Genomic DNA, 13,177 nt, shown 5'->3' on the forward strand with positions numbered 1-13,177 from the left:
TCACTAAGCGTTTACAATATTATCATTATAATAATTTGAGCTATAACAGTGATATATATATACATATATAGATTTAAAATTATACATTTTATTCAGTCTTTTGTAACTAGGCGAGCTCTAACGGTATATCGCTAGGGTTAACACAATCGTGTTGCAATAATTCAATGTTTTTAGTGTTAATTTATTACCTATAATTTAATCTAGATAATATTATATATTTAGTACAGTGATATAATCCTTATAATATTTTATAATCGTTATAGTTATTGCTATAATTTATAGTCGATACATTGATATAATTCTTATAAAATTTTATAATCGTTATAATGGTCTTTGAATTAAGAAAAAGTGTTTTGTACTATATAAATTTTTTTATATATTAACATATTAACTCCCACTAATAATCATAAAAAGGGCCACTTCGACTCGCAATAAAGCGTTTTAACCGTTTAAGAAAAAATGGGTTTCTTCGTCAAAATCAAACATCGTGGGAAACAGATTAAGTCGTAAATTACTTGTTATAAATCAGAAAGTATTGAATATTCGCAGCCTTAAGAACAGATAGCCCGTACATTGGGATTTATTTTCAAAATGAGTTTGTAATATGTTTATCGTAAAACGGTAATGTATTTCAAAAACTCAGTCACCCTTCTATAATTAGGAATGTCGGGAGCTGTAGTTTTTTGTGATGTATCTTTGCACAAATATAAAGGTGGTATTCAAATTTCAATCACCGTTAACACTATCTATATCCATACAACATTTAGAGACTTTGCAAATCATATGTCATCTTTAAAAGCATTAAACAATATTATGTTTGTGAGCAAAACACAAAAAAAAGAATTAAGCGTATGTTCAGATATATGAATGTATGTTACGTGTAACGTTACTTTATGTGTAGTTCCATATTTTGAAATCTATAAATATATTTTGTTGGGTTTATCAATTGAACCACTCTAGTATTTACAATTAGAAGGATTAACTCATACTATCAATCATAAAAAGGGCCAGTTTGACTTGCGATAAAGCGTTTTATCAAAATCAAACATCGTAGGAAACGGATTAAGTCACAAATTACGTACTATAGATAAAAAAATATTAAATATACATCAGTTTAAGAAAAGATGTATAAAAACAAAATGCTAGAGTAACATAGCTATTAAAAAAATGTATTAAGAAAAAGCAGGATAAAACAAAATTTGAGAGATTTAACATGTAATAAAGACACTCTTACGAAATAACCATATTACTCTCAACAATTTTAATCATATACTCAATGAATGTGTATGTTTATAATACATAAAATTAACTGTTTAAATTAGATGTAATAATAGAAAAAAATATCAAGAAATTTAACGAAGTTAGTTTGTCACAATGGATAATATATTTTACATCCAATGTTTAACAAACAGGGACGTCATTTGAGGGGGGGGGGCAGGTAGGGGCAGTTGCCCCCTCTCCCCATGGAAAAAGCTGAAATGACGTGCCTATTGACAATTGACAAATATATACTTATAAATAATATGATATAAGTAAAATATTATTAAATATCGGAAAAAAAATAGCATGTAATATAACTTACAAATAATACTCCTTCACAATCGATATTACACTAATGTAGAGAGATTAAAATATTTGAATCTCTTATATAAAATTAAAATCTAAAAGTCTTAATAAACAAAAATAAAGTCTAGATATTAGGAGAAGTCCGTAGCAATAAAAAGCTAAATTTAAAAAAATAAACAGCAATTTTAATTTAATTGTAGAAAGTTGGGGATCTCATTAAAAAAGCTTTGTATGTATTACTCCAATGTTGTTTCATTAAGAAATCAGCCAACGTTCTCCGTATGTACTGATGTAATTATCTTTTTCTATAAACATGGGTAATAGAAAAGCACCAGTTATAGAATATAATTTCTTTTCACAATTAGCTTTGGTCCATAAAAGTTCAGTTCTTTCATATCTACTACTATCTAAATTGTACGATTCGACCCTTTGTACTTGTTGAAAGCAAAGACCTTCGCCGAATACATAAACAATCTTTCCTAAAACAAATTAATTGGGTCAATATTTTATCATAAGTTAGTTACTTTAAAAATGCTATCAAAATCTTACCAATGTTACACATTCCGACAACACTACAACGAAACTTTTTCTTCAACTTTAGTTTTGGACGTAAGCAGCCTGCGGTGTCGAAGTTATCCCAGAAACATAAATTATTATGATATCTCTGGATGAAATATAATTCAGAATCGATTGACATCATAGCACAGAATACATCTCGCAGCCGAAACAGCACCTTCCAGCAGTTTTCTTGTAAAACATATAGACGATCTAGCGATAAGTAGAGATTTCCTTTATGCACAGCGGCCACACCTAAACTACATGTGCTGGGAATCTCCGGTAGTCTTTTCCATTCGCCGCTATACAGATTATACGCGTCTGCTGAGTTTAATTCTAATCCAACTTTTCCGAAACCTCCGAAAAAATATATAACATTGTTGTGTATCAAAGTTATCGGATGTCTTCTATGCGTTTTAATAAAAATCGGTAAAACACGCCAATTTTCACTCAAACAGTTGTATACTTTAATTTCTTCATTCCATACTTCGATGTTGCTTGTTATGTTTCTTATTACTCCACATGAGACGACTATGTAAAACTTATTCCAGGGCACAATACTTAAGCCCCACCAATTCGAAAACGACCAGTTCTTATATTCTTCGACCTGTTTTTCTTCAATATTATAACCTTTAATGGTGTACTTGTCTAATGCTTGTTCAACTATGCAAGGTTTCATGGAAGGTTTACGGCAATTCGACTTTAAAAAGTTATAAATTATTTCACACACTTCTGGGTCTATTTCATCTAAATTATCGTCCATAAATTGTCTATTTTTTACTTTATCTATTATATTTTTCATTTTCAAATTATGCATTTCTTTGACGACCCCGAGAGCCGTATCGTTGCTTTTAACATACTCATGATCCCGTATATAAGTTAAAGAATTTAAATCTAAATGTTTAAATATTATGCAGCTGAGAACGATAAGGATTTTGTCTTTTTGTTTGTGTTCTTTCAACCAAATGCAACCAGCATTAAAAACGTCAATTTCATCAGTTACGTTTAAATTTTCATGGGACAAATATGAAAAGAGGCTTTTCAAATCAGGTATGTTTTTGATAAAGTTTTTTAGCCCAGAAAAATTGTTCAGTATGTACCAGCTGACCTTTGGCATAATCGTACTTAAATTGCAACTCTTTGCAATTTGATATATTTGAAAACAAGATTCATTATCTGTCATGAATAATAGTTGATCAATAATGAGCTTTTGCAAGCTTTCTAAATTAAAATAATTAACGGCATCGAAAATTTCACAAATATTGTTGAAATTGAATAGTCTAATTACTTTTGTTTCGAAATAATCTATTAAAAATCTAAAGGCTGCTGAGGTTATAATCTGAAAATAACTTTATTTTATAAATACCTTCAATTATTACTCAATATTATTGATAAATTATTATAAACCTGGATTTTTATTTCTTTTTGTGAATTTTCCTCGAAGTTACCATTGAACATCGCACTGAAATATTCTGAGTTCTCAGTTAATAACTTCTTTTTCACAATAAAATTATCATTTTCGATAATTATTGTAACAGTTTCGTTATCTAAATCAGATGTTTCGCTATATTCACTTGCAGAACACATTGTCACAATCACAAACAAAACCTATCTGTCAAACGCATCGCGCCCTAAAACTTAAGAAATTGACCATATTTTCACTCGCGTTTAAAAATGAACAATTTAATTGGAAAGCTAATTGGAGCTGTGAAAGAACAAGAATTTTTGTATAATATGAGTCACGGTGAATATAAATAAATACAATTTTAAAAAGACGTTGGCTTGGAGACAAATTAATTTTATTCATAAATTATTTATTATTATTATTACTATTATTATTATTAATATTATATAAAATACTTTATATTTATTTATGGTTACGATATATCAGGTCTCGGAAAACTTTTTTGGCTGCGAGTCAAAATATATCAAATGTGACTATTAAGAAGACTAATCGGGTCAGTAAATATTTTTGGTCTTAATAACCATATATGTGGTCTGGTTGTAACATCGTGAACGTAATTCGGCACTTATTCGGCATTAGTTAATAAAAGTGACGCATGCAAAACACGTCATTCTCTGCTTGTCTTCAAGGCCTGCGCATTCCATACTTCGCATTTATATTGTAGGGGGCCTATTAATATAGGTATTTATTTAGGTTTATTATGGCCAAAACTTGGCGGCACTCTAGTAACACTGGCGTGACGGACTTTTTCTCTTGGCGACACTAGCGAGCTCACACGCCGGTGCGGGACCCACGCACCGACGTGAAATTACATGTGTTTATATAAATAATAAACACGATGTACCTTCAAATCAACGACGTGAATAAACACGATGTACCTTCAAATCTACGACGTGATACACGTGGGAGCAAATGGAGCTGCACCGACGCACCTCAGTGTCCCCAACGCACTCCCGGACATGCACGTTCTGCTTGCGTTTATTGGAGCCCTACACGCTGCCCAGGTCTACACTGGTTCCACACCGCTAGAAGTGAATCGGATTGTCGAAATCCGCGCCACCGTAACGACACGCGCGCTATATGTCATCGCTTTTCGCCGCACCATACGTCACGACTTTGTTACCTTTGTGCCTCTAACATTTAATTATTTTTAAAACCAGCTCCACCAACCTCACCGTGTTTAGAGCAACAACACTGAGGTCTCCTTTCTCTCTTCCTAGTTGAATTTCGCAATTATAAATTGTTAGGGAAAATATCGTTTTTGAATGAATTATTCATTTTTTAAAAGAAAACTCCAGTAGAAGAATTCCAACGTGCTATTTTTCTTTTCCTTTTCTGCCTTGATGCTGGGAATGTGATTTACCGAGTCGTTGATTATTCGTCTTTGTTGCCGCCCGTTTCGCCTTTTGTATGCGTTCGCGAACGCCGTCTTACGGCGTTCAGGAGTGTCCCGGTTTTGACAGTGGTCGGCTCCGATCGTCGTTACGAAAAAATTGAACCACGCCGAGCTCAATAAATCTTGACATACAAGCTCACGTGTTTTGGATTCAGACCTAAGAACTAACCAGCACGCGTTTCCTTACACAGTCTTTTTGTTTTATTAGGAAGGAAAAGAGAACATATTTTGTATAAAATTCATTATTCAGTAGTTAGTTTTTTTTTTATTATTTTTGCTTTAAATTTATTGGCTTTAAAATATTACTTATATAGACCCGATTACTATTTTATTTTTATGAATTGTTTAGTATAAGTATCTACAGTTGGCTGGCTTAGTTACGTTGGTAACACCAAGGTGGAGCGGCAGTAGGGGACATATTCTACTAATTGGCGCATAATACGTAATTCCAATTATACCGTTAAATAAATCTTTTGCAGCAGCTAATTCATATCCCATTGCCAATTCGTAACCATAATTACTTCTTGGTTGTTAAGCGTATCTTGATTAAAAAATAATTCGTTTTATATGATTTGTTATTAAAAATGTTCGGATAAAAGTAAAATAAAAACGCAAAAATATACTTAAAAATAGGTACAAAAATATAATATGTATACATAACTTTTAACTTTACTCTGAATATGCATTATTCAAAATATTCATATTTTCGTTCAGCGCAGTGAGCGCAGCACCAGCCAAGTACAACGAACCGGTGATTAAAACTTGGGTAGCATCACCCACGCTTTTGGGAGTGCATTTAATTGCAGTGTAAACATCAGAATAAACATTAACATCAGCAGAGTGAGTACTCATTGTTTTTACATTGTGTTTCAAAACCATTTCTCTCCAAATAGTCGAATACTCTACACACTTATTAATTGTTTGCATTCTAGATTCGCTCATATTGATTTGATCTAAAAAATATGAAATGTATTATATAGAAATGTACTAATTGATAAATAATACCTAAAATGCATTAATTCTCACCTATTGGATTTTTTGAGTCGACTTCATCGAAAGCTTTGTCGGGGACGAAAAATGCCACATCAAATCCAATATCGATTAAACAGTCCATCAAAGGTTTTGGATCTCTACCTTTAGTTACGTAAAATATCAGTGCTTTTTTTGTAGGTCTTGAAATTGAATAAAACAAATATATTTAATAATGGCCGATAGTTGAAATTTTAAGACCGTATTGAAACATAACCCTCAAGTGTCAAGATTGACGTTTCAAATAAATACGTAGATCGGAACTTTCGTTGTATATAAATATACGAAATATATATACAAAATGAGTGCTAAAGCGAAAAGGAAAATGCCTCCTAAAATGGAAGACATGACAGAGGAACAAGTCAAACAATTTGTGAAGAAAAAAAGACAAGGCGAAGCACAAGCACAATCAATCGTAATGGAATTATTGAACGAATCAATATCTATGGAAGTCTTCGTCAAGCATTTACCATATATAACTCAAGCTCACTACGACGACGTTATCGTTGAACGAGCGATAACTAAAGTATGCGGTTATCCTCTTTGTTCAAACACAATTGGCGAAAATTTACCGAAGCAGACTTATAAAATATGTAATAAAACGAATAAAGTATATGACATAACGACAAGGAAAAACTTCTGCAGCAATCAATGTTACAAATCCTCCGATTATATTAAAGATCAAATATCAATGAGTCCGCTTTGGTTCAGAGAAAAAAAAGATATACCTAAATTTAAATTATTACCGTTGGATACGAAAGGAGCAGTGGGTGAAGTCGTAGATTTATCGCTAACGGAAAAGATTAAGGTTGTGGATAAATTTACGAGCTTATTAGAGTTTACGGAAGCGTCTTTGACTGAGATGAATTTAGACGATGATAAAACGCAAACAGAAGAACCTGGACAAAGTTCAATACCCACAAAAGATGTAGAAATTAAAAAAACTACTGTTGAGAAAAAAATTGAAGTAAAACCAAAGCAAAAAATCAATAAAAACATTCTTTTGAACGACGTTGTAGAGAAGAAATCTGAAAATAGAATGGATCCGATTTTAAAAGCCGGAAAGGATCTTGTAAAATCGAAAGAAACCGATAATCCTCTATCTTGTAAAGTAAACAAAACTATCTCGAGCGACTCAAATTGCTCGCCGACTATCATTCAAATAGAAAAAGCTATGGGAGAATGGTTCACGTTTGATACTCTACTATTTTTATTTGGCGAATCTAAAGTCAAAGAGATGGTTGCTGATAAAAACGATGCAATTAAAGAATATCTAAGCAATTTATCTAGTGGATTATCAAATTCTTCCGCATCGTATGATCAGTATCAAAAATTATATAGAAAGTTGAATATTCTTGAGTTGGAAGATAAAAAATATGACAACCAAGTGATCAGCGATCAGAAAGCATTAAAACCATTACCGGATTATTTGTGTATTAAAGAAGAGAGTAGAATTTTAGAGTTGAAAGTCAGATCTTATTTCAAAGGCGATACTTCAATACTTAAAGGTGGTTCGATCGAAACGGTAGAGGTAGAAAAAGAAGATGAATTTACTATGAATGTACCGTTGGCAGATAAACACGCTCAGTATATTTTAAGACGGAAAATTGTGTTAAACGGACTCGATCGAGTACTACCGGATTTATTGAGAGCCTTAAATCTGACTGCGAGAGAAATAAGCGGCGATGTTAGAGATTTAATCTCTACGTTTAATCTACAGGCGCATAATATTACGTTTAAATACTTTCAATGGAATTTCATAGCTATTTTGATTATCAAACTTTTATCAATCAGAGGAGCTAAACTGAAAGATAGATTGGATATGCCCACGGCGTTCAAACACTTGGAGTTGATTTTATTATCCTACGAATTGGACAGCGGATATATGGACAGGTTGATCTGGTGGCTGACTGACGTAGACAGACTGTTGGAAGTGGACCCTGTGGGAATCCTGAAATGATCACCTGCATTGCTTCTTGAACCAGTTTGCGCAAACTTCCATGGATTCGACTGTATGAGCTCCGTCAATGTAAATATGTTCAAAATCTCGCTTTAATATTTGGCATCGACCTGGCCAAATACAAGTGCGTAAAGCGATTGAAGTTTTTTTTGGAATGTTCTTTATCATATTATCACAATTTGGTTTACTGATGCAGTTGTAATTATTTTTACTTTTTACCTGTAAAAAAAATAAAAAAAACATCTATAATTAAAGCAGTAATTGGCAATCTATCTTTTTTTCTCTAACATCCATATTCATTACCAAATTTCGTTAAAACGTATGATGTTGATGTGAAAATGACTGTAAATATGCAATAGATGCTTATTAAGTTCTAGGAATTTACTCATAATGTTTTTCATTTATTCAAAATGAACAGTCTTAAATAAATAAAAGAATTTTCCACTTGGAGTGGGTAATCAACAAATTCAATAGGATGAACGCAATCCTCTTCTCCTCGCTGTCATTGTGGGCTGCGGAATCCCAGTTTTAGTTGAAAGCATATTTCTAGTACCAGCTAAAGAGCCATTGGCAGCGTAAGTTCCAGTCGTGACGGAGACTTTCAGAACCAAGGAGAGGGTAAACTCATTCTCTGATAAAACTACATAACAAACAACCAAGAACTTTGTAAGCATCCCTAATGAGTAAATGAATTAAATATCTCGATTTTTTAAAATAACCCTTTAATTGCCAAAATCGGATTTTAATATTTTGGCGAAAATTCCTGAATCGACATCATTGAAGAATCAGATACATTTTAAATGGGCTGTATAGTATCTGCATCAGAACCAAATAACATTTTTTCGGTGATTGTATTTTTGTGGACTTGATTATTCCTTAACACATTGAAAACTGTGTGCACAAATTTGTGCTTTTCGTCATTTCCACTTCATATAACAAAATGACACGTTAAACTGCATATTTACCGTAATGTATTCATTAAGTACTCTAGCCAAAGATGTTACTAATATTATATTATCTAAAATAAATGAAAAAATTGATACCCAAAATTTCAGACTCAAAATTTGGGTTAAAAAAAATGTCGTTTTAATTCTGCGTTTACAATTTTTTCTATGAATATATACCATTATCATATATTCGTAATAATTAAATTAGATATCATAAAACTGTAAATCGCATACCAAGAAAATAATGTATTTAAATCATTTTTAACACTGTCTCCTCTGATATTGTCTGGGAACGAATCATCATCAATTAACTAACACACCTTCAAAATTGTTTAAATTTCCTGGAGGGTCATATTCTGACCAATACAATGTCGCATCGAAAATATCTTCTTCTGAAGAATCATTGAAGACTGATAAACGCATGACATGCGGTTTTGCACTTATATGGACTTCTGGCCTAAAAACTTCTTCAGAATCACTGATCATTGATATCTTCTTCATCTTTGCTAGAAGATTGGGAACTGTTTCTTCTCTAACATCTTTTTTTAACGATCACAGTAAAATCACAAAACAAAATATTTACAATTTTAAAATTGGTACAAAAATTCTCAATACAGATTATGTATTATCACAAAATAGTTAAGAAAAACAATAACACAATATAATATCACAAAAAGCGCAAAGTCAAAAAAAATTATAGTAAAAAAACATGTAGTAATTTGTAGTAAAAAAACATGATTTTATTGCTTTTGACGTGAATTTTTGACTTCTGAAAAGTGATAATTGTTTTTGCGCCCTCCTATTGACCAAAATTCGATTTGAAAATATTTTGATCGGCCCTCTTATATTAGAAGTGCATAGTAATATCAGTAAAGATAGCTATAATATTTTTAAAACATAGTGTAATATCGAAATGCAGACAAACTATGAAGCAAACTATGTGAGATGCCATGTCTGTACTTATTCTTCCCCTTATTTTCCCCTGAAAGATGAGTTGGCTTAGTTTGAATTTTGGACTTGACCTAATAAAAGTTCTAAAAGTTTTAGAACTTTCAAGTTTGAACAGCAAATAAGCGTTTCGCAACTGTCAAATTAAGCTTCATAAACATTTTAGAGGAGTATAATCAGTTAAATTATATTTTCAGTTGTAGAAATATATATCTAATGGTAAAAATGTATTTGGACTTCACTAGTGAAAATATAACTTTACTGAAAAATACACATTCACAGTAACACTTATACATCGCATACAAATGTTTATATTAGATATTACATAACATTTATATATTGCATCTAAATGTATATATATATTGAAATCATATCATTTTATTAGCACCTGCCAAGTAAATTATATTTTACTACATATGGAAAAGTTGAAACATATAATTTTATTAGCACCTGTCAGGTAAATTATATTTTCACTGGTAAAAATATATATATACATATATATCTACAGGTAAAAATGTTTTCCAATATGATTTCACTGAAATAACATATTTAAAAAATGTGTTTTTGACTGTTTATTAGATTTTCTTTAAATGATTACCCGAGAATTTCTGGTTTAGAATCACGGACGTTATTTTAACTTTTTTAATATTTCTATTTCATTAAGATTCATAGTATTTAGTTAAATGACATGCATTTTTCTGGCCAAATTTACGATGAAGCAAATGACTTCCCTGGTCACTTTATAAATATTTCAATGAATAGTTTTTTATTGTTTAAAGGTTAACGGTACTAAAGAATTTCGCGAGTGGTTAATTTATTCTGACTCTATAACACTAAATGTGTTTATTGTTATGTGAGTGAGTTTTTTTCACGCAGTAATACTAAATTTATGGCAGTGTATAACAACTGGAAAAATTTAAATCGCACTTTAAAGGAACATGAGCATTCAAAAGATCATTTTTTCTCAATGTTGACTTAAAAAAAGATTAACAACAGATGGGCGCCTTGATTATAAATTGATCCGACAAATTGACATTAAAGCAAAATTTGGCAAAATGTTTTAATAAAAATCGTAGCAACGATAAAATAATTTGCTAAATAATTTATACCTTATTACTATAAAGATTCATCCACGAATGAGTTAATTGTATGGCGAGTGAAGTATTTAACTGCCTCGTAGGATAACCTTGTTCTATAACTTCTTTATCGATGAGATCCGACCAATTGTATTCTTCAAATTCAGGAACAACAGTTAAAGTGCACTAAAATAAATATTTTAAAAATGTTATTCTTAAAAACATATTATTAGCTGAGAAAATTCATACTTTGCGTTTTATAGACATTTTATGTAAAACTTTCATAGCCGATTTAGGCTGCTGTACAGTAAAAGCTTTGCATCCAGGCTTCATAATACCAGCTTTTTGTTCTGCTATTTCTCCAATCGTATTACCTAGCAATGGGACATGATCTAATCCCAAAGATGTTATACCAACTATAGAAACATTTCTAAAAATGATTAAAATATGAATTAAATACAAGATATATATATTATAATTATAAGTATTATATATACTTAAGTATATTCGTTTGATCGTATTCACCGCCGATGCCTACTTCCAATATTGCAACGTCAACTTTTTCATCAATGAAGACTTTCAACGCCATCACGGTTAAAAAACCAAAGTACGGCGGTCTATCAAGATCATTTTCACATTTTTCTGCGAGCTCATTATAGATGTTGTTGAAGACTTGGGCGAAATAATTTTGACTGATCGGTGTTCCGTTTAATCTTATCCTCTCGGTGACGGACACCAAATGAGGAGAACTATAAAAACCAGTCTTGTAACCGTGAGCCCGTAAAATCGACTCACACAACGCACTCGTAGTACCCTGAAAACGGATAAGTGAAGAACATACAAAAGCAGATGATTGGTAATTTGTAACACATACTTTTCCTTTGGTACCCGCCACATGTATCACAGATAAACGATTCAAAGCCTCAGATTTAACACCGACGTATTCGAGGTATCTCAATATACTGTCTCTTTTGCTCTAAAATATATCATTTTAATATATTTCACATATATCATTTACATTTATAATTACTTTTATTTACATACAATTTTATAGCTATGGCCACTGTTGATTGACTCAGAAATGGATACAGCATTAGACGGTAGCTTGTTTAGTGTATCTATCGATTCCTAACATAAAAATAACAAAATTAAAGAAATAATAAATACATGTTTTATTGATTATTATAATAAGACCTGAAATGATAGAAGTTTACGACTCCGAGGAACAATAATATTGAACATTCTCATTTTATATATAATACAAAATAGTAAACAATCAAATACTGTGTATGTAAAAGCAAGCTGTTAATGACAATGATTACGTGTCTATATTGTTACGAAATAATAGCCTTGAATATAAATAAAGACCAATAAAAACAACATACTTCATAATTATATTTCTGTCCCACACTCTTATCGCTTGAAACTGAGACAGTAGTTGTTCGACTTTCCATACTCCTGTTGAATGGCGCAACTGAAATTTACGACTTCACAATAGCATAAAATAAACATTAAAATATATCGGAAAATGTATTTTAGTGATAGTGAGAAATAGCTATACAAATACACTTACGACATTTGTTGAAATGCTTGACATTAGATAACCTCTTTATAGGAATCATGCGATAAGGTTATGTTATTGTAAAAATGTCAAAGTGCCCGCCCAGGGATAACAATGAGAGGGAGGGGGAGGGAAGCAGGCTAGGCAATATACATTTAATAAGTTTGATTACTAAATTATTATATATTATGAATAAAACTTATTCATTATTATTATTATCTACAACTTGTAATTAAATATTGTAGTGCAACTATCTTTTTTAAATCAATCATAAATTTGAGAATTTAAATAAGAACAAATATGTTGATAGATGAGCAACAAAAAGATTTTGAACCCTGTCAACATAGGAAACTAGACTACGCAAACTGCAAAAAATCGTTTGTAATTTCCAATATTTTATAAGTCTTTGCACTTTTTAAGATGCGGGTTAAATTAAATAAAAATTAAAACGTATTAACTAAATTATATATTCTCCGTGTTATCTGTTTCGAAAAGTTATGTATTTTTGAAACCGAAAAATTCTTTATTGTCATTTTTTATATTTTTTACTAAAACTGTTGCAAAGATCTAAATAAATGATAGTCGTTTAGAGCAATATCAAAAGAATACGTTAGGTGAGAAAGGAGTTTTCATAAAAATCCATTGATTTTTTTATCGTTTTGATGGATACATTA

At 31.1% G+C, this 13,177-nt stretch overlaps 3 protein-coding genes across 5 annotated transcripts; 1 reads left to right on the forward strand and 2 right to left on the reverse strand.

Annotated features, from left to right (window-relative positions):
* Window positions 1-868: 868 nt before the first annotated feature.
* On the reverse strand, window positions 869-3,797 carry LOC148229201 (kelch-like protein 40). The gene is made up of 3 exons (XM_088198477.1): window positions 3,529-3,797; window positions 2,116-3,460; window positions 869-2,045 (listed from the first exon to the last, which is right to left on the reverse strand). The coding sequence occupies exons 1-3, from the start codon at window positions 3,706-3,708 to the stop codon at window positions 1,822-1,824; spliced, it is 1,749 nt and encodes a 582-aa protein (XP_088054603.1). The 5' UTR covers window positions 3,709-3,797; the 3' UTR covers window positions 869-1,821.
* Window positions 3,798-5,600: 1,803 nt separating this feature from the next.
* On the reverse strand, window positions 5,601-12,624 carry LOC148229202 (folylpolyglutamate synthase, mitochondrial-like). Of its 3 annotated transcripts, none has more exons than XM_088198483.1 (10): window positions 12,516-12,624; window positions 12,328-12,429; window positions 11,987-12,070; window positions 11,817-11,918; window positions 11,440-11,756; window positions 11,192-11,372; window positions 10,976-11,128; window positions 7,976-8,190; window positions 6,009-6,154; window positions 5,601-5,935 (listed from the first exon to the last, which is right to left on the reverse strand). In XM_088198483.1, exons 2-10 carry the CDS (start codon window positions 12,394-12,396, stop codon window positions 5,652-5,654), a joined length of 1,551 nt encoding a protein of 516 aa, XP_088054609.1. In that variant the 5' UTR covers window positions 12,397-12,429; window positions 12,516-12,624; the 3' UTR covers window positions 5,601-5,651. The 3 variants fall into 3 exon arrangements, with proteins under 3 accessions (XP_088054609.1, XP_088054607.1, XP_088054610.1); XM_088198481.1 differs by having other exon boundaries at window positions 12,328-12,416; window positions 12,516-12,619; XM_088198484.1 differs by lacking the exons at window positions 12,328-12,429; window positions 12,516-12,624 and adding an exon at window positions 12,137-12,289.
* On the forward strand, window positions 6,214-8,239 carry LOC148229203 (RNA polymerase II subunit B1 CTD phosphatase Rpap2). Its single transcript, XM_088198480.1, has one exon. The coding sequence runs from the start codon at window positions 6,313-6,315 to the stop codon at window positions 7,969-7,971; it is 1,659 nt and encodes a 552-aa protein (XP_088054606.1). The 5' UTR covers window positions 6,214-6,312; the 3' UTR covers window positions 7,972-8,239.
* Window positions 12,625-13,177: the final 553 nt, after the last annotated feature.

This window comes from Plectrocnemia conspersa, unplaced genomic scaffold (assembly GCF_051122295.1).
Source record: "Plectrocnemia conspersa isolate PC_06_02 unplaced genomic scaffold, ASM5112229v1 ptg000011l, whole genome shotgun sequence".
Taxonomy (NCBI): Eukaryota; Metazoa; Arthropoda; class Insecta; order Trichoptera; family Polycentropodidae; genus Plectrocnemia; species Plectrocnemia conspersa.